Source organism: Bidens hawaiensis, unplaced genomic scaffold (genome assembly GCF_021521415.1).
Source record: "Bidens hawaiensis isolate Kalapana, Puna unplaced genomic scaffold, B.hawaiensis_p1.1 tig00034712_1, whole genome shotgun sequence".
In the NCBI taxonomy this organism is placed as follows: Eukaryota; Viridiplantae; Streptophyta; class Magnoliopsida; order Asterales; family Asteraceae; genus Bidens; species Bidens hawaiensis.
In genome coordinates, this window is record NW_027496031.1 from 1 (window position 1) to 21004 (window position 21004).

At 38.3% G+C, this 21004-nt stretch overlaps 1 protein-coding gene and 1 pseudogene across 1 annotated transcript; both read right to left on the minus strand.

Moving 5' to 3' along the window:
* Positions 1 to 1348: 1348 nt before the first annotated feature.
* On the minus strand, positions 1349 to 4076 carry LOC143586590 (pentatricopeptide repeat-containing protein At4g21300 pseudogene; annotated as a pseudogene).
* A 589-nt stretch (positions 4077 to 4665) lies between these two features.
* Positions 4666 to 6669, minus strand: LOC143586584 (F-box protein At1g60400-like). Its single transcript, XM_077068100.1, has 3 exons — positions 5734 to 6669; positions 5468 to 5659; positions 4666 to 5049 (listed from the first exon to the last, which is right to left on the minus strand). Exons 1-3 carry the CDS (start codon positions 6667 to 6669, stop codon positions 4666 to 4668), a joined length of 1512 nt encoding a protein of 503 aa, XP_076924215.1.
* Positions 6670 to 21004: the final 14335 nt, after the last annotated feature.

The window sequence follows — 21004 nt, forward strand, 5'->3', positions numbered from 1 at the left end:
ATGAGGTCATGTTAAAATATTAACATGACTCATGTTGCAATTATAAGACAAGTATGTACATTTAACACTAGTTTAAATACCCTTAACATGCCTTGACATTATTAGGCATTTTAAACATAAAATTTTTTATATCCTTCTTTCTTTGACCGTTTTCAAAGCCAATCAATCACACAAATTTCCATATAATTCTCCATGTTACATGTTTTTTACACTCTTGGATAAGATTATATATTGTCATCATTTTTCTTCATATCAATTATGATGGTCTTAACTCTTAAGCGTCCTTATATTGTTTTAATGGGGAAATATATGGAGATGTTGGATGTGGGGTGGTGAGAATGATTGCTAGATTTCATTCTCACTGTCTTCAAACCGCTCGCATGTACTATCATCCTCCTTCAAACTCCATGGATAATAGATTCTAGATCTCGCGTGCCATCCACACTCGAGAACCAGGCAAACTTAAACGGGTTCAGGTGAGCATCGAGTCCGTTCAATACTAAAGATAACGTTACTTGGACTCGTTTCGATTATGAATGTGCTTTGGTTGGATGCAAGATTGGGAGTATTATTTTATGTTTGCTCAGGAACAAATGTCTAAAGAGGAAGGAGCATTATTTATTTTCAATTACTAAAATGTAATTACTAGTAATAAAAAATAAATTATTAGTTAATTAATAAATATAGGAGGTATTTTGATTTTAGATGAGTAAAATTTGTAATAATTAAAATTTTAGCAGACTTGACTATCATGAATTGAAAATCCAACTTTTTGCAAAGCTTATGCATGATTCATAATTTATGTACGTATGCATATAATGATTAATTCAAAGATTTATTAATTTAAGTTAGTGACATCTAACAGTTTAATAAGTAGGTCCTGATTAATTAAATTGACCTGTTTATTTAAACGGATGATATAATGATAGACGTGCAAGGCATTACTAGCGGGCACCTACTTTCTAACATATCTCTCAGTCTACAAAACCGTTTTAAACACACGTTTATCCAATAGAATCGCGTTTGGAATACACAACACAAATAATATATCTCATGCCCGGATTCAATCAGTCTGTTCTGACTAACATCCCTGTGACACCATTGACCATACCCATAACTCATTCATAATAATTGTTTTTCAATAATCAAATGTACATCAATTCCAACCACAAACTACACCAGATTGTGCAAAACTTTTAGGCTTCAATTTTAATCTAATAAGCTGCTTCAGGTGGCAATCTAATTATAGCAGCAACATCACATCCTTCAAGTTTCAAAAGTTTGTAAACTTGTATTTCATATGTAACCATATAAAAAAAATTCAAATAATTTAGCATCTATGATCATGTCAGCAAAACCCCATAATGTTATGATGTTTTCTCAACTGTCACATACCCTTCATCCCTAACCACCAAACCAAAACTCTTTAACAAGTTATAAATCTCGCCAGACCTCGGGTTACACTTGTCAGCAGCTCCGAAAACATGGGTCTCATTATTCACCTCAATCCAACTATAACCGGGCACTTTTTCAACCCCTCTAACTTTCATCATATTTCTTGTCTTATTAACACCTTCCCATTTCCCAGCATCAGCTTGAACATTAGAAAGCAAAACATAATACCCCGAATCGTGGGGTCCATCTCAAAAAGACGACTGCATGCGGTTTCCGCCAGCTCAACATTCCCATAAACCCTAGCGGCCCCTAACAACGTGCCCCAAACACCCGCATCCGGGTCAAAAGGCATTGACTTTAAAACTTCACATGCTTCGTTTAATCGACTCCGCGCGACCAAAACAGATCGATTATGCACGCGTAATGCTCCATACGCGGTTCAATCCATAATCGTCTGTCATGGATTTGAAATAATGGTAACCGTCATCAACCAAACCAGTATGATCACAGGCGGATATTATTGCAAGAAACGTGACATGATCGGGTTGGAACCCAAATTCTTTCATTTGGTGGAATAATAAAAGACATTCTTGAAGATGACCGTGTTTCCCATACGCGGATATAATACTATTCCAAGATACTTCATTTTTAACTGCATTGTGTTGAAAACACTTCTTGCATATTCCAAGTTTCCACATTTTGCATACATGTCGATAACGCGCTCTCTGCGTAGAGGTCGGTTTTCAATGCGCCTCGTGTCATGAACGCGTGTGATTGCTTTTCCAACCCAAGTGATGGTATATTTGCACACGCGGAAAGAACTGATGATATACTTACCGAGTCGTGCACGGCTCCTTCGGATCCCATTTCATGAAAAAGGTCAACCGCTTTCTCGGGTTGACCGTTTTGGCAAAAGCTAGTAATCATGGAGTTCCAGCAAACTGAATCTCTTTCAGGCATTTTCACAAACACTTGGTGTGCAAGATCAAGCCTTCCACATTTGGCATACATATCTATCACTGCGGTCCCCACGTGACACATTCTTTCTAGCCCGTTTCTCAAAATCTGACCGTGTAACTCTTTGCCTAATTTTATATCAACCAAACCAGCACACGCAGGCAACGAGCTTGAAAGTGTGACGGCATTCGGTTTCATTTTCTTGTCAAGCAAAAACCGAAAGATCTCTAAAGCGTTAAAGTTCATCCCGTTAAGCACATAACCGGATATCATAGCAGTGCATATAACAATATCTATGTCAGTATTAAAAGTGAAAACATTTTGTGCCATTTCGACCTCTCGACACTTAAAGTACATATCAATAAGTGCATTCTTTAAAAACACATCCAAATGTACATTTTGTCTTAGAATGTAACAATGTATCTCTTTCCCTTGGTTTATAGATGCAGACTCGGATAAAGACGGGAGGAAGCTTGCTAATGTGACGGTATCTGGTTTTGTTCCAAATAATATCATTTCACGAAGTAAATCTAAAGCTTCATTCATAAGTCCATTTTGCACGTGCCCGCCAATTATAACATTCCATGTAACCGGATCAGGTTCTTGTATGCTGTTAAATAACTCCTTAGCATCAACCAACCATTTGCACTTTGCATACACTGCAATTAGTGTGTTGAGTACCTGAGGATCCGCTACTTGTCCGCATTTGATAAGAAGACCGTGCATTTGAGTACCAAGTTTAATATATGCATCAGATGCACACGCAGACAGAACACACGCATACGTCACCGACCCTGGTCGAGTATTCGAACTTCTCATTTGGTTAAACAATAATAATACATGTTTCGAATCCCCATGCTTTAAATAACCATTAAGAATAACATTCCACAGTACATCATCTCTCTGAGGCATTTTATCAAACAGTTGGCGTGCATCGTCAATGCAGCCATTTTCAGCATAAAGCTTAATCAACGAGCTACCGACATAAACATCCATCTCAAAACCCATCATCCGAACCGTATGATGAACCAATTTAGCTAACCCGACTGCTCTTAACTGACCACAAGCCTTGATCACATACGGAAACGTATACTTATCCGGACAAGTTCCACATCCCAACATCTTAAAGTAAACCGAAATCGCAGAGTCAAAACAACCCATCATTGTAAACCCTCTAATCATCCAATTCCATGGTGATGCATAGAACAAATCAAGTCTATGAAACATACTCCTGGCATCATTAAACTTGCCACAAAGTATGTACATTCCAAGTAATCTTGAACCCAATAGACCCGAATGGTCGATTCCATTAATAATTAACTGAGCATGTACTTGTTGGCCTTGTTTAATTACTTCAGGATTAGGGTGTGAACAATATTGCAAAACTGATGCAAGTTTGGATATTAAATCCTCCTTGGTGTATTGGAAAAACCCGACCGACGTATATGCGCTTAACGAAGATGCTGTTCGGGAAAATCTCCGGTTAAATGAGATGTTCTTTCGGTACATTATAAGTCAATGCATCTTTATTAATCACATCCCTTAAAGAAGAACTGAAACAAAGTCCAAAATTAATTCAAGTTCTCTCACAGGCATTTCATCGAGCATGTGGTGTGCACAAATAAAATCCCATTTACGATACGAGTTTTCAATCAGCTCATCTCCAAACACATGTTTTAGCAATAACCATCGTTCAAAGCATCATTAGTGTTACAAAATCACAATTTTTTTTTGGCAAGAATCATGGTAAATTGTAAAGTTGGTTTGCTGCTGAATATATGAGTTTGCTAGTATTATATTATAACAGCCCTGGTTGATATATGTTAGGTATTAGATAGTAGAAGGGCTAAAGTGTAAACATTCAATAGTGTAGGGTTGTAAATATAAATGTATATGTGTTCTTTGCTAAATCGATGAACCGCTAATTATTAAAAAGCTCTATTTCATTCACTCGTCTATTCTGATTTTACTATCTTAAACAAAATACTTACGGTGGAAGTTGAAATATTTACTTTTAATTCATATGTGATTCCGCTGCTTCGCTTTTGAATGCTCCAAACATAAATGACGATATAATTCATCTGGTTTCACATATGAATCGCACTTTAAAGCGTAAAAAAATTTAGTCTTAATTCTATTTTGTTTACAACTAATTAAATAAAATTAGTGTTCACCAAAAAAATAAAGTAAAATCGGTAGCTAGATGGTATATAAACAGTTTCGAAAACGCATCTCTAAACATCCACTTGATCGTTATAATTACGAGCAAAAAAAAAAAACTTTTGGACCGTTATGATTATAATTATCAATTTACTAAGACGACGACTCCAATGTTGTAGCAAGTTGAAAGCGGCTTAGAGTCTCGTCACACTTGAACTTTATACTATCTGTTAGTTTAGTCATGATAATGCCGGTCTCAGAAAAAGATGGTTGAATTTTAGCCTTGTATGATGCAGGCAGCCTCGCTAGTATTTCTTCCACGCGCTGCAACTTTGAAATAATGAGATCAACAGTTTCTTTCCTTCGCTTCGTCTGCACACATAGAATTTCCCAGCAACTCTTCACATCCTCATAATTCACTTTCTTTGGTTTATGATTCCCGGCTTCTTCTCCCTCCAGGGTAATTTTATTATTATCCTTCTTCTCTTTCTCTAAAATCACAGCCAATCCTTCCATAATCTTCTGTGCTACAATCTCCTGCATGAGATCATAGGAAATACTAAATGCATTCCTAACTTTGAATGATAAATCCTTTGATTAATGTTTTTCATGTAATGCTAAACTCGTACATGTCAAACTGTATGAGGGTCACAACTTGGGTGAATTTCGTATATATTGCTAAAACTTAGAAAATGTCATATATGTATCTAACTCAAACTTAAAATATGATATATATAAATGTCCTTACAAGCTAATTGAAATATCAGATTACCATGCAAAGCCCTTTACCCGAAAGAAAAATATAACCAATTCACCCATTACATTATAAACAAGTGAAAATATGCATATTATGCCTTATTCTAGTCAAATATTTAAGTTACATATTTACCTATCAATAAATATATTTGCAACTATATAAGTAAATTGCATACAGGCATGATATTGATAACAATACCTCACGTAAGACGATTGTGTATGCGCACTTTGGAGAACCATCTAGAAGATAGCTTTTGAGTTGAGAAGACATAGCCACTTTGTGGGGTGCTTTCTCTGGCCAGTATTGTTTAAATGGGTAAATACTTAGCCTCTTTAAGTTCACAAACGGAGAAGATTGAGGTAACACAAGTTCCACAGATGAAGACAGAATCTGCATAACGATTGATTTACCAACGAATTAATCATATATGTGTACAGATTTATAATTTATAAATATGATAATACCTCGACGACTTCCAAGTTAAGTGTAAGGATGTGGACATTGTGAAGCTGCTGAAGTAGATGAAAGATTTTATGAGCATCTGGATCATTTGGAAAGTAAACACAAATATCCGCCTTCTCCAACGAAGGGAAGCCCTTGGTAGACAGGCGCAAAGCATGAGTACCGCTGTAGTGTAAGGAGGCAAGGGCGGGTGCAGAAACCACAAACTTTGCATAAAAGAATTTGATAGTGAGATTTTGAAGTTGAGGTGCAACCACATTGACAACCTTCATATCAAGGTTGTTATTTTCAAGTGTGAGGTTAGACAGACGTGGATGACAAATGTTGAAATCATTCAGTCCGGTTGTCCTCAAGTTCTTTAATGTGAGGTTCTTCATGTTTGCACATTTTGAGAAAATACTAACGTAGTTGTCATCACGCAAAGTGACATACTCAAGTTCCAATGTTGTTAACATTGGGAGTTCCCAAGTTGACGCCAAATAACCATTATAACGATACCTAGAACCTTTGCGGATTTGCATGGTCAAACTGAGATGTTTGAGAGACTGAGAACTAAACAGAGAAAGAGGAACTTCCATATCTTTCTCAGGCATGCATACGACATTCAGTTGCTGGACATTGTGAGAGATTGCATAATTCATAATTTTTTTAACAAAAGTCTGGCTCGCCTTTCCACGGAAAGTGAGCTTCATTGAATTCACATTCGTGTGATTGTCGCGGCCAGATAAAAACTTGGTTATGAATTTGGAGAACTTTGGCAACGTAGTGAAATCTTCAGTTGAGAAAGTGAGATAGGGCATTGAAGTCCAGATATACCTCCATCTAGGCGACAACACACTTTTTTCAATTACTTGTTTAATGTTACTCAAAGCAAGGATTTTATGGATAAGATCATCTGGCAAACTGCTTAGTCTATCTGTATCTCCTTCTAAACTCATTTTCTAGCTTTACCCCAAACGCTGCAATTTATTAGAAAACACACAATTAAATCACAAACAAACCGATTTAGAGGTAATACAGAGTTTTGCAATTTATTAGAAAAGCTGCAATTATTAGAAACTCACTCAGTACCTACTACCTCAGTAAATGTTCGTACGTAGTATCAAGTTCAAACAAAAACAACCAGACAACGGTAGGGGGTGGGGTGGGGGGTGACGGCCGATATAAAGATTTTTCAAGATTACAACTTTAGAAGGATGTTCATATGTTGTAACTTTATATTAACTTACGATGATATATATAAGGAGGGGATATCTAATCTGTATATATAACAAATATTTAAATGCATGACCCCTCTTATTTTTCATACCCACCCTCTAAAACTTACCTTATGTCACTAGAAATACTTTTTACCATATTTCTTTTTCTTAAAAATAGTTCATAAAACAGTTTTCTTAAACAAAAAAATAAAAATAAAAAATTGTAAACTAAACGTTTTTCTAATATAGAAACAAAAGCTTAAAAAATGCTTCTCTATAAAATTTAAAAATCAGTTTAATAACTTTTCTTTAGCTAATATTTTCAATTTTTTATTAAACGATGAATTTGGATCACTGATGGACACTAACCCACCCAATCATCTCCATTAACCCTGAGGAGGAAAGCCACCCATAGGTGAGAAAACACTCCGCCCCAACTTGAGGTCCCTTACTTTTTTTTTTGTCTCAAATGAGACCTAAACCCAAGATCTCCCTTTATTAAATTGAAGTCTTTGATTGTCTCACTCTAACCCACTTGTACTAGAGATCAAACGTATATAAATATAAAAATAATATACAAAAATAATAATATTTAAAAAATAGAAGAAATGTTTTCTTTAAATAATAATAATAAAAATAATAATATAACAAAATGATTTGAAAAAACAAAAATGTACTAATCATATTAAAGAAAAATTTGGAGTAGTTAAAAAAAGGAGAGACTTACGACTTGCGTTCTTGTGTTATAACAGGGGCCACGCAAAAAAATATTAAAAAGATATGAATGATGAATAGTGTTCTTTAAATTTAGTTATTAGCAATAACATTTTCTCATTTTTCAACTCCCAACTATACTTTAAAAATTGGAGAACACTGAACCTATAGGGTCTCCCTCAAACCACTCCTAATATGATTTCATTAGAGGTGTTCAAAGCCAGATATCCAGACTTTTCGGATATCAGAAGTTCGAATATCCGAAATTTCGGACATCCGACCGGATGGTGAACCGGATATTGTAATATTCGAAAATATAATAATTATAAAATAATTTTCAAGAACAACTTTTAAAAATATTTCGGATATCCGAAATATACGGAAAATTTGTAACATCCTAAAATATTATACTATTAAATAAAGAAAGTCGCGTTTAGTTATCGTGTGTTAATAGCTAATTAATACTAAATAAAGAAAAGATCATGGATTGGGATTAAGTAAGATGGATTAAAGGGTAATGGGTTTTAGGTCCATGGGCCTTGGGGGATATAAATATCCTCTTAAACCACCCTAAAACCCTAAATCCTTATTTCTTTCCATCTTAATCTCTACACACTCCAAACACACACACATACAACCTTACACGGCCGTGAGAAAGGGGAGAGGAACGAGACCAAACGAACGCTAGTTGGTGATTAGATCTTTATTATACAAGATTTAGAGTCCCTAAACAAGCTAACCAAGACCAAAGAACACATAAAGGTATGCCTTTTTACCTTTAAAGTTTACGTTTTTATAAACGTTTAGTCTTGAAACTTAGAACGAGAGTAGATCGAGCATAAATGAAACGTAAAGTAATGAACTTGATGTTAAAATGAACCTAATGAATCCAAAAGCATGTACGGCTCGTTTAAAAGAAACCCTAAGATCTAGTTTTGAACGCTTAAAGTTAAAGGTCCAAACTTCATAAATTTCCCGGTTGCGTTTTATCCAAAATTAGCCATGGGAACGATTTACGTGAAACATTAACATCATATCTAGAGATTTCACGTTAAAACGAAGATGTTTATGGGTTAAAATCAAACCCGTGGCCGTCACTGAACAACTTCGCCTTCAAGCAAGTTCGCTTGCAAGCAGGTTCGCCAGGCAAGTTCGCCTGATATATTCGTTTGCGGATAAGTTCACTAACGTTTAACTTCGCCCTTGATAAGTTCGCTGAGCAAGATCGCTTACGAATAAGTTCTTTAATATATAAGTTCGCTCATTAGTAAGTTCGCTTACATATCTAAGTTCGCTTATCAATAAGTTCGTTTATATATATAACTTCGCTCAGCAGCAAGTTCGCTTATATATCTAAGTTCGCTTACATTAAATCCCTATAAAATATTAAGTAAAAACAAGCTAGTACTATACCACTAGATTAGATCAGACGAGTATTGATACACGTAACCTATATACAGTTAGCAGAGCACAGCTAAAGAAAGGAATTACGTTGAACGGAGAAAGGAACAGTGCCAGGTGAGTTTCTAGCCCCATCTCCTTGTTATGTTTTCGGGACCGTGTGCATACTCGATGTGATAGTTAATACACTTACCTTATGTGGTAAGTGTATGCCCTGTATGAATTATGTATGATGATTGCTTGACGGTGCATGAACGATCTTTGGATATTGCATGGACCGTCAAGTGGTAGTTAATGATATGATTGATATATATGATGTATGAATGTTGTATGTATGAATATATATGATGTATAAATGATGTATGAATGATTAAGTATGATGTAAGTATGATATGTTGCTGGTACGTGAACACTCTTCGAAGATTGCATGTACTGTCAAGGAAAGTATGTAAAGGACATGTATGTTATAGTATTACGAAACAAAGGGACCAGACCCTAATAATATCTGTGATGTTGGGACCAGATCCCTAATAATATCTGTGATGTTGGGGACCAGACCCTTTATAATATCTGTGATGTTGGGGACCAGACCCTTTATAATATCTGTGATGTTGGGGACCAGACCCTTTATAATATCTGTGATGTTAGGGACCAGACCCTTATAATATCTGTGAGGTTATAGGGTGGAAGGCTCTTTAAATAGGATGGATAGTTATGTATGAAAGGTAAGTATGAATAATGTACACCCATTCGGGCATGTGTGAAAGTATGTGAACCGATTGTATGTTATGATTAACTAGAACTCACTCAACGTAGCTGACTTTTAGTATGCACGCAGGTGAGTAGAATGAGGCAGCCCGCTTGAGGGGAGACACATGGCATGGACTTGACGCAGCTGTCATCTCAAGAAATGTTATGCTATGTTATCTTAAAAAACAACGTTTTATGTTTAAAGGATTTGAATGCTCGATAAGAAAAGATTTATGGTTATAAAATGTAATGGTTTGAATGTTTTTGATATTCCGCGTAAAGTTTTAATTAACTCGATTAGTAGAATTGTGTTTATGAGTAAATCCAACGTCCAAATGTGAGGCACCGGTAACGGGGCCTTACAAGTTGGTATCAGAGCAAAGTTCGAGAGATTTAGGCATCCTATATGCTTAGACTCGAACAGAGAATGAGATTTAAGTAAGAAAAGAAAGAAGATGCCAATCCAAGAATGCCATGTGTCACTCAAGCAAGCCCAGTAAAGGTAAAGTGTATGATTGAATAATGTATGTTAATAGTAGAGATAGGATTAGATTGATTTCCTTGATTGATTAAATGTTTAAAGTAGAACCAACACAAATAGACTCATAAGAGGAAGTGTATAGGACACGGAAAGTAACGTGATCAGCTAATCACAGCTGGCCACTGTTATTGCCTGTTATCCTTACTATCCTTGTACTAAATAGTTCTTTGAGTGATGACGTTTGTGTTTTCCCTTTTAGAATACGATGGCTGGAACGGAAGGAAATGCGAGAACTGGAGGAATTGGAAGAGCTGGAGGTCGCACTGGACGTCATGGCAGGCCTCGTCGTATCCAACAACCTTCGGTTGAGACGGCTTCCAACACCGGAGATGAAGGAAGCGCAGCTGGAGGAGATCCGAATATCAACGAAGGGGTTCAACTGGATCCCGCAATTCAAGCAGCTATTGTTCAAGCTGTAGCCACTGCTGTGAAAAATATGACTCCTGGAGGGTCTGCTGGGAGCCGTGAAAGAACTGCTGAAGGGGCAGGGGGTGATGGTAAGAGAGATGAGGAAGAAGAGAGGGAGGCCTCGAATGGGGCTAAGTATGTGAAAGCCGGTGACAGGAAAATAGGCCGAGGTGGGTGCAACTATAAGTCTTTCAAAGGATGTAACCCGCCGAAGCTAACTGATTTTGGAGACGCAATCGCTACTCTTCAGTGGATAACCTCCATGGATAAAATTATCCGCATTAGCGAGTGCCGTCCCGACCAAGCTGTGGGTTACGCTACTCAGTCATTCGGTGAAGAAGCAATGTACTGGTGGGAATCGGTTGAGAAGAGGAAGAGTCCGGAAGAGATCAAGGCAATGAAGTGGGAGGATCTGAATGAGTTAGTAATGAAGAGGTTCTGTGCTGACACAGAGGTTGAGAGGGCGGAGATGAAGTTTCTGAACTTGAAAGCTGGAACGATGACACATCGTGAGTATACCACTGAGTTTAACTGAATGTCTAGGTTGGTGCCCGATATGGTTAACACTGAGGCTATGAGAATCAAGTGTTATGTGAGAGGATTGCCACAGAATGTCTGCACGCTAGTCAGGACGATAAACCTGCTACCTTTGACTCTACTGTCGAGCTTGCAAAGATGGTTTATGCAGACTTGGTTGCGGATGATATTGTGGTGGAAGAAGAGAAGAAGGATAAGAAGTGGGTCAATGTCAAATGACCCAGTAATCAGTTGTGGAACTCCAAGGATAAGAAGCAGAAAATGTGGGAGAAGAGATCGTGTAAAACCTGCGGAAAGATGCATGGTGGCGAGTGTAAGTGGGGTAAGAATTCTGATGTTTGTAACAAATGTGGAAAAGCTCATGGTGGAGAATGCAGGATGGGGTCTAATGCGTGCTATAAGTGTGGGAAGGTAGGGCATTATGCCAATGAGTGCAATATGAAGCCAGCATGTTACAAATGTGGCAAGACAGGGCATATGTCGAGGGAGTGCACCGATGGTGAGGCTGGAGGTAGTGGGAAGAAAGATGCTGACCAAGCAAGGCCGAGGACTAGAGCCTACATGCTGACCCAGGAACAAGCTAGGCAGATTCCTGATGTTGTGACTGGTCGTTCTTAGTAAACGATATTTCTGCTTCAGTATTATTTGATTCGGGTGCGAATAGAAGTTTTGTAGCTATGACATTTAGTAAACTAGCTAAAATGAAATGTTGCCATGTGTCTGAAACCTTTATCGTAGAAACCGCTAGTGACACTTCAGTTAAAATAACGAAAATGGTTAAGGACTGTAAGATAGATTTAGAAGGGCATGAGTTTCCTGTTACGTTGTATGTTATGACCTTGGGAGGGTTCGATGTAGTTTTGGGAATGGATTGGTTGTCTGAATATGAAGCTCAGATAGTGTGTAAGAGTAGGGTAATAAAGTTAAAATTCTTGGATGGTAGTGCGGTGACGGTTTATGGTGATAAGGAAAGTTCAGGGCTTAACGTCATCTCGATGATAAAAGCCGAAGGGTTATTAAGACTAGGGTGTGGTGCCTACCTGGCGTATGTTGTCAACGCTACGGCCGAGATGAAAGAAATGAAAGATGTTCCTATCGTGCGCGACTACCCAGAAGTATTCCCTGAGGATCTTCCGGGGTTTCCACCGGAGCGAGAGATAGAATTCCAGATAGATTTAATACCAGGATCCCAGCCCGTCGCGAAGGCACCTTACCGTCTAGCGCCGTCAGAGATGAAAGAACTGATGACCCAGCTGGAATAACTCCTTTACAAGGGTTTTATCAGACCAAGTGTTTCCCCGTGGGGCGCACCTGTGCTATTTGTGAAGAAGAAGGATGGAAGTATGAGAATGTGTATAGACTATCGCGAGTTGAACAAACTTACGGTGAAGAATAGATATCCTTTGCAAAGGATTGATGATCTATTGGTGCATGATGCCAGTAGTTCATTTATCTTGTGTTTATTTGTGTCTGTAATCGTTACATTGTTCGTATTGTGTTGAACGTGTTAAGTTTAATTTAGTGTTTAACAAACTTGGGTTAGCGAAGTTAGGACAAATTCGCCTAGTATGTTAGGCGAAGTTGTCGTATTATTAATACCCTAACTTCGGCTCATTTAGACCAGACTTGACGGCTGTGTTTTAGTGACACTCTGGTGTTACGTGTTTGGTTCTTGGTTATTGTCTTTGCAATATAACAAGTATTCCTTTATATTCGTGTGTTTACGTGCGATTTACGTGTTCATCGTGTTTGCACTCGTATTGTATACGTAGGGGATTCCGCACCCTCGTGTTACGAGGTACTCCTGTGTAGATCCGGCTGGGAACCTACAATTGGTATCAGAGCATTTTGCTCGTGATTGTGTGGTTCGGGGTTGTCACACGAGTGTTAAAATTGTTTCATTAGACTTTTCACGGAATCATTTTACGTTGAAACACCGTTCTTTTGCTCGTTTCTCATCAATATACATCAATCGCTCCCTCCCATTACTCCTACAACCCTCTAGATCAACAAAATCAGACTGAAAACGTAAGCCGTTCTTCCAGCGAAGTTGCCGTCACTAAATTTAGGGTTTGAGCGAAGATATAGTTATCAGCGAAGTTAGTAATACAGCGAAGTTGATAACATAGCGAAGTTGAGTATCGGCGAAGTTATATTTAGGTGAAGTTATTGATATAGCGAAGTTGGGGGCAAGCGAAGTTATCCTATAGCGAAGTTCTAGTAACTTCGCTGTTCACTGTTCATAGAATATAGTGTTTGGATTCTAGGTCTCGTTTCGTTCAAGTATGACTTCAGTAAACATCACAGAACTGGTAAAGATGGAAGTTGAAGCTGGTTCAGCAACTAAAGCTCCAAAACTTCTGAAAGGAACTGAGTTTGTTGCATGGAAAGATAGGTTTGAACAATATGTGAAGTATCAAGATGCAAAAATGTGGGTCTGCATTCAAGATGGGTACATCCCTCCAACAGCTATGTTTGGAGGTCGGGAGCAGCTTAAGAAGTACAATAAGATGGAGGATGATGAAAAGAAAATGTATGAGGCTGAAAGTAAAGCATTAGCTGCAATCACCATGGCAGTACCTCAAGAGATTCTTCATACTTTCAGAAAGTACAAATCTGCCAGAGAATTATGGGAAGCATTAGAGAATCGATATGAAGGTAATGTTGGATTCGTAACTCAAAGTCGAAGTTGTTAAAAACTCAATTCTCTGTGTTCAAAGGATTTAAGAATGAGTCACTTAATGACATCATCACAAGATACTATCACTTGATGACAAAACTGAATAACTACTCCTTGAAGTACTCTGAGCCTGAAATTGTAGAAAAGCTTCTGGATGCTCTCCCACCAAAATGGGATATATACACAGTTTTGATGAGAGAAGATAAAGAGTTTGAAACTTTTGATTTAGAAACGGTGGTCAATAAGTTACGTAATTATGAGCTAAATATGATAAGGAAAGAGACCCCTACTGATCAGGTTCAGGATCCGGGAATGTATGGTGCAAAAGGGGCTCCAAACTCAAGCTCTAAATCAGAATCAACTGCCTATTACTCAGGAGGTGAACCAAACTCCACTCAAGATGGTCATGTGGTGAAGAATATGGATGGGGGCATATGCTTTGTAGCGGGTTGAAGTAGCTCGTCAAAACCTCAATCCTCAGCTGGTAACTCCTCAGCCAATGCCTCTAACAAGAATTACTCACAGATGCCTGTGAGTGTGAAATCAGCTGAACAACAGTTTGCTCTTTATGCCTCTTTCATCGCCTCATATGAGAACTACATCAAGGGAAAGATAGTTGACCCTTCAACCTTGGATGAGGATTATGACCAGATAGATGTTGATGACATGGAAGAAATGAATCTGCAGTGGTAAATGGCAATGATTGTAAGAAGGGTGAAAAGGTTTATGAAGAAGACTGGTAGAAAATTCGTTGGAGAGAGACCGGGGTTCGACAAGTCAAAGGTTCGCTGCTACAACTGTCAACCGAATGGACACTTTGCTAGAGAGTGTACAAATGAAAGAGTCAAACGAAGTCAGAACAAGCATACACAACAGAATGGAGGTGGTAATGAAATTAAAGCTATGGTGTCTCAACAGAACGGTGGGTATAACTGGAATATACAAGTTGAGGAGGTGATTGAACAAGCAAATCTGGTATACATAGAGAGTGGAAGATGTGACAAAGAGTCAGCGGAGAATCAAGCATACATGGCAGAAATGAACGATCAGCTCTCAGAGGTATGTTCGGAATCTCAGTGTGAACAATGTGAGAAATTGTCTGAACAATTAAATGCTTTAACTGATCAGTATGTTAACTTGGATAAAGAATTAAAAACGTTAAAATAGGAGCATCACTTTTCTAAAAATAAAGAAAATAGTTTCTCTGTAAAATAAAAGCTAGTGAAAAAGATATAAGAAGCCTTAAGGCCACACTTGCTGAGAAAATCCAAGTAATCGATTTAAGCTATGAAGTCGTGGAAGAAAAGACTAAAATTATAGCTGAAAAGGATAAACATATAGCTGATTACCAAGTAAAAGTGGTGGAATTAAATAGGAAGCTTGAACAGTTTAGGAATTCATCCATGATGCTTGATTATGCCCTAAGTGTTCAACGTTCCCCTATCAACAAAGGGGGAATTGGATATAATGAGGTTCCACCACCTTTCAATAATAATTATACTTATAATCCTTGTAATCAGCCATCTGAGAGTCTTGAAACTGATCAGACTGTAACGGGTAATGTGAACGTCAACACGGTACCCGTTACAGTCAATAAAAGCAATACTAACGTTAATACTAATGTTAGTAACAAAACTGGTCAGACAAGTTCTCCTGTCACAAGTCAAGGTTCAAATTCCGTCAACTCTGATGATGAAGTTGTGTTACTCAAACGGGGGGAGAGTTATGTTTTTGATGAAAAAAAATCTTCTTTAAACCCTTTCGTTCCCCCCTATGTTAGACAACCTGTCAGTAACACAGCCTCATCTTCTGCTACAACTTCTGAAACGAATGTTCGGACGGACACTAGTTGTCTCAACAGGAGTTGTTTTAGGTGTAACAAGATGGGACACCTGGTCAATGACTGTCCTCTGAAAAGGAGAAATTCTAGAAATATGAGGCCAACTAAACTGAGAATAAAACGCACTTTAAAACTCATGCTGGTAATAATAATAATGCCTCCGACTTTAATCGTTGGAAAAATTCAAGTTTTCAAAGAAACCAACCTCAATTTTACAAACGAAACCACAGATCAGGTAATTTTGAATACAAGAATGCTAGAAACTCAATAATATTTAATTGGCCTCATAACAAATTTTCTAGATATCCTCCATTCAGCTCAAATAGAAACTTTCCTCAACGGAACTTTGGGCAGCCGAGGAGTTGGATACCGTTTAATCGATTTGATCAACCCAAGACCAACAGGTCTTGGGTACCTCCCTTTTAATTTTTTTCTTTAATTGTGCAGGAACAGTCGAACAGGGATGTGAACAACATGTGGGTTGTCGAAAGTGGCTGTTCCCGGCACATTACAGGTAACAAGAAATTGTTACGTGATTGGAAAACTGTTCAAGGAGGAAGGGTTAATTTTGCAGGAAAGAGTGGAGGAAAAATTACTGGAATCGGTATGGTTACAAATGGAAGAATAAAGTTGGAGAAGGTAAATTTCGTGGAAGAGTTGAAGCACAATCTCTTGAATGTCTCTCAAATATGTGACAAAGAGTACACTGTACACTTTACGAAAGATGATGCACTCGTGCTCTATCCTAGTTTTAAGATTCCTGAAACCTGGATTGTGATGAAAGCACCAAGAGAGAAGAACACATATGTAATGGACATGCGGTTAACAGAGATGGCGACTGAATAATCATGTCTACTGTCAAAAGCATCAGAGTCTGAGTCGGAACTGTGGCACCGTAGAATGGTTCATATCCGTCTTCGAAAGATGAATTATATGGTGACGAATGGACTGGTACTGGGAGTTCCTTTAAAAAGTTTCAACTTTGAAGATCAATGCGTGTCATGCAAGAAAGGAAAGCAGCACAAGAAACCACATCACTCCAAAAGGGTTAACTCAATTGTCACTATTCTGGATTTGCTTCACATGGATCTGTTTGGTCCCGTAAATGTCAAAAGTCTAGGTGGCACGTCATATTGCTTGGTTGTGATTGATGATTACTCGCGTTACTCATGGGTCTATTTTCTGAAGACAAAAGATGAGACAGTTCAGTTGGTGATCAACTTGATTACCAAAGTAGAAAATATTGTTGGGGGAAAGGTCAAGTTCATTAGGAGTGACAACGGCACAAAATTCAAGAATTGTCAAATGGAGATGTTTTTTTTTTGCAGAAAGGGATTGAACATCAGTTTAGCGCACCATATACTCCGCAACAGAATGGGGTAGCTGAGAGGAAGAACATAACTCTAATTGAAGGAGCCAGGACTATGCTGGCAGACGCTAAACTTCCCATGGTGTTCTAGGCTGAGGCTGTTGCCACAGCCTGCTATATCCTTAATCGTGTTTTAACTGTTAAAATATTGAATATAACTTGTTATGAAATTATGCATGGTAGAAAGCCTAACCTGAAAGGTCTTGAACCTTTTGGGTCCCCATGTTCGATTTTAAAGACTAACTCAAAGTTCGGTGAGAAGGCTGACGAGGGTATTCTCGTAGGCTACGTTGTTGGGACACCCAACAAAAGAGTCTTTAACCTATCGAACAACAGGGTTGAGGTGGTCTGTAACACTGACATTACTAGTTATAAACCACCAAAGCCAAGCATGGGACCGGTAGAGGCTTAGACTATGATAAGTTATTTAAATCTTTTAATTTTCCTTACTTGGATTTTGAAGGGACAGAAGAAAGAATGGCCACTCAAATGCTATTCGATGAAGAAGAGACCGTCATACATCGTCCAGAATGTAGAGAAAAGCACACTACCACTCCAAATGGCGTTGAATCGCCTGCTGTCTCAAATGAAGAAGATTTTTTCAATCCGTTTCATACAAAACACAACTTAGATGAACTCTCTTCAAATCTTGAAGAAAACTTACAAGTAGATCCCGTTCAAACTTCTAAGATCCACAAGGATCATCCCCTGGAGAATGTGATCGGTAACCCTTCTGATGGTGTGCGAACCAGAAGAAGTGTGGAGGAAAACACTTGTGTGTATGCAAGAATTAGAGACACTGGTATTATGAATGAATGCTTGTATGCCTGCTTCATCAGTGAGATTGAACCAAAGAACTATCAGATGGCTTTAAAGGATAGCTCGTGGGTAGAAGCCATGCAAGAAGAACGGGCACAGTTTGATAAAATGGAAGTATGGCAGTTGGTTGAAAAACCACAAGATGTGACTGCCATCGGTACTAAGTGGGTTTTCAAATGCAAGAGAGATGAGAAAGGGGTAATCATCGTAAAAAGGCAAGATTAGTTGTCAAAGGGTTCAACCAACAGGAAGGGATAGACTGCAATGAAGTATTTGCTCCTGTGGCAAGAATGGAGGCAATCCGACTGTTCCTGGCCTTTGCTGCACAAAAAGAGATGAAAGTGTTTCAGTTGGATGTTAAAAGTGTGTTTCTTAATGGAAAAGTCGATGAAGTGGTATATGTCGAGCAACCTCCGGGTTTCCCTGACCCAGTCTTTCCTGATAATGTGTACAAGCTCAGCAAAGCATTATATGGCCTACATCAGGCCCCACGAGCTTGGTACGAAACTTTGTCAGATTACTTGCTGGAAAATGAATTTGTGAGAGGGAAGATCGACAGTACTTTGTTTGTAAAGTGGAATGGGAGTGATTTTCTTCTTGTCCAAGTCTCTGTGGACGACATCATCTTTGCTACCTCAAAAATCTCTATGTGTCAGGAGTTTGAAACAGTCATGAAGAAAAGGTTTGAGATGAGCGCCATGGGGGAATTAACTTTCTTTTTGGGTTTACAGGTAGATTAGAAGAAGGATGGCATGTTCATTCATCAAACTAAATGTGTCCACGATGTCCTCAAGCGTTTTAAGATGGACGACTCCACCCCGTTTTACACTCCAATCAGTGTGAATCACAAACTGGGTGCTGATTTAGAAAGTGATGACGATGTGGATACCATTCAGTATCGAGCAATTGTAGGTTCTTTAATGTATTTAACTACTTCTAGACCTGATATTATGTTTGCAGTTTGTCTTTGTGCTCGTTTTCAGGCGAACCCCAAGGAATCACACATGAAGGGAGTGAAGAGGATTTTGCTGTATATTAAAGGAAAGCCCAAGTTGGGTCACTGGTACCCAAAAGGAGGAGATCTGGAACTGGTAGCGTACCCAAAAGGAGGAGATCTGGAACTGGTAGCGTACCCAAAAGGAGGAGATCTGGAACTGGTAGCATACACCGACTCCGACTATGGAGGATGCAATCAGAACAGGAAATCAACAACAGGTGGCAGTCAGTTTCTTGGATGAAGATTGGTGTCATGGCAGTGCAAGAAACAAACCTCAGTAGCCATTTCCACCTGCGAAGCAGAATACATGGCAGCATCGAACTGCTGCTCCCAGGTTTTATGGATACAACAACAGATGCGCGATTATGGTCTGAATTTCACTCAAACTCCTATTTGCATTGATAACACTGCTGCAATCTCAGTAACTAACAATCCCGTTAAACATAGTAAAAGTAAACATATTGACATTCGTCATCATTTCATACGGGATTTTGCTGAGAAGAAATTAATTGTGCTTGAAAAGGTTGATTCACTGGATAATTTTGCCAATCTTTTTACAAAAGCGTTTGATCGATCCCGTTTTCAAAACCTTGTTGAGCTTAATGGGATGATCAATCCCGAGTAACCTTGTTTCCCTTGTGTTTTTATTAAAAAAAACATCAATATCGCTGAAAACTATGTCGGTAGCTTAAGTTTGAAGGACATATTCTTGAATATGTTTGGTCCTTATATCTACTTGTAGACTATAAGGATAGCCATTAACCTAATAACTGAAAGCGGCCGGGGCGGTTATGATGAGTTTTATTCCTTCGCTGAAAATTATGTCGATTATACTTAGTCGGAGGGACACATATGTGGTTGGTCCTGCTAATCCACTGGATCTTTAGGATAGCCGTTTATCTAAAGACTTTGAATTGATCAGGGCGTCTGAATTTAAATTTTTTTTAGGGAAATGATATACTTTTTCAGTCCATTACTTCGCAAGAAGTTTCAAAATTGATGTTAATATGAAAATTGATCCAACCTTGGAAAGTGATAGTTGAACTGATTTTGGGTGCCTAACCGGTGAAGTTATTAGGCCTAAAAGACTCTAGAACAGTCATTGTATGGTATGGTAGCTTTCTATGATGCGTAAAAGTAGAAGTGATACAAACTAAACTTACTCGGTTTACTGTGGAGAGTCATTTTAAAATGTGCATGTCTCCACATATATCTCTCCGAATGATAGGTAGAAAAGTGATTACCCAGTCATACACGAGCCCGTGAGTGTCTTGATCCCCCGCGAAGATTGTGTTAGTTATCTGCAGTGATCCAGATTCGGGACTTGCAGGCATTCGTTATAGTTTAAAAAAAATTACTAAGTTCATCGAGTCACAAATATCAAAGATATAGCTTCAACTGAGTCTTGTGAAAGCAATTTGAAGAGACGTCTTGTGCATAATGATTAATCAGACACTACGGGTCGAAGTCAAATTGGGGTGATCTGGGGAAAGCCAAATACGCCTTGAGAATAAATAGTAGGCATCACAGTTTCTCAAGTGATGTCCATCTAAATTTTGAGCTTAATTGAACTTAATCCGTATCACAGAAGCAATGAAAACCATAATAAGTTTTATACCTGCCTACAACCTGTTTCTCTATGTCATAATAACGTTGAACAGGGATCTGTGTGACAGCCTCTTAATCAGTATGATTCCTGTTCGGATATTTTCTAAAAACATGCTGGGTATCTGCACGACTGAAATTTGATCTCGTTCTTTTATTTAACCTTTTATATGTAGTTTGTCTTATGTTTTTTCTCATAAAATTCTTGGTTACTCGTTTTTGATCTTTTAGTTAAACATTAACTACACTACGGCGAAGTTGTTTTCCAGGGGAACTTACATCCCTGGCGAACTTAACTAAGGGGCGAAGTTATATTAACTTCGCCGCTGGGTTTTCTGTTTTAGTATAAATGGCAACAATAGTCAAACTTTGGTCAAACCTTGTTCATCTTAAACCCTAGGCGAATTACTCTC

Coding starts and splice junctions, on each gene's coding strand:
- LOC143586584 (XM_077068100.1), bottom strand. CDS start 6,669: ATGAGTTTAGAAGGAGATACAGATAGACTAAGCAGTTTGCCAGATGAT. Junction 5,660..5,733: donor TTAACTTGGAAGTCGTCGAG/GTATTATCATAT, acceptor ATCGTTATGCAG/ATTCTGTCTTCATCTGTGGA. Junction 5,050..5,467: donor ACACAATCGTCTTACGTGAG/GTATTGTTATCA, acceptor GATCTCATGCAG/GAGATTGTAGCACAGAAGAT.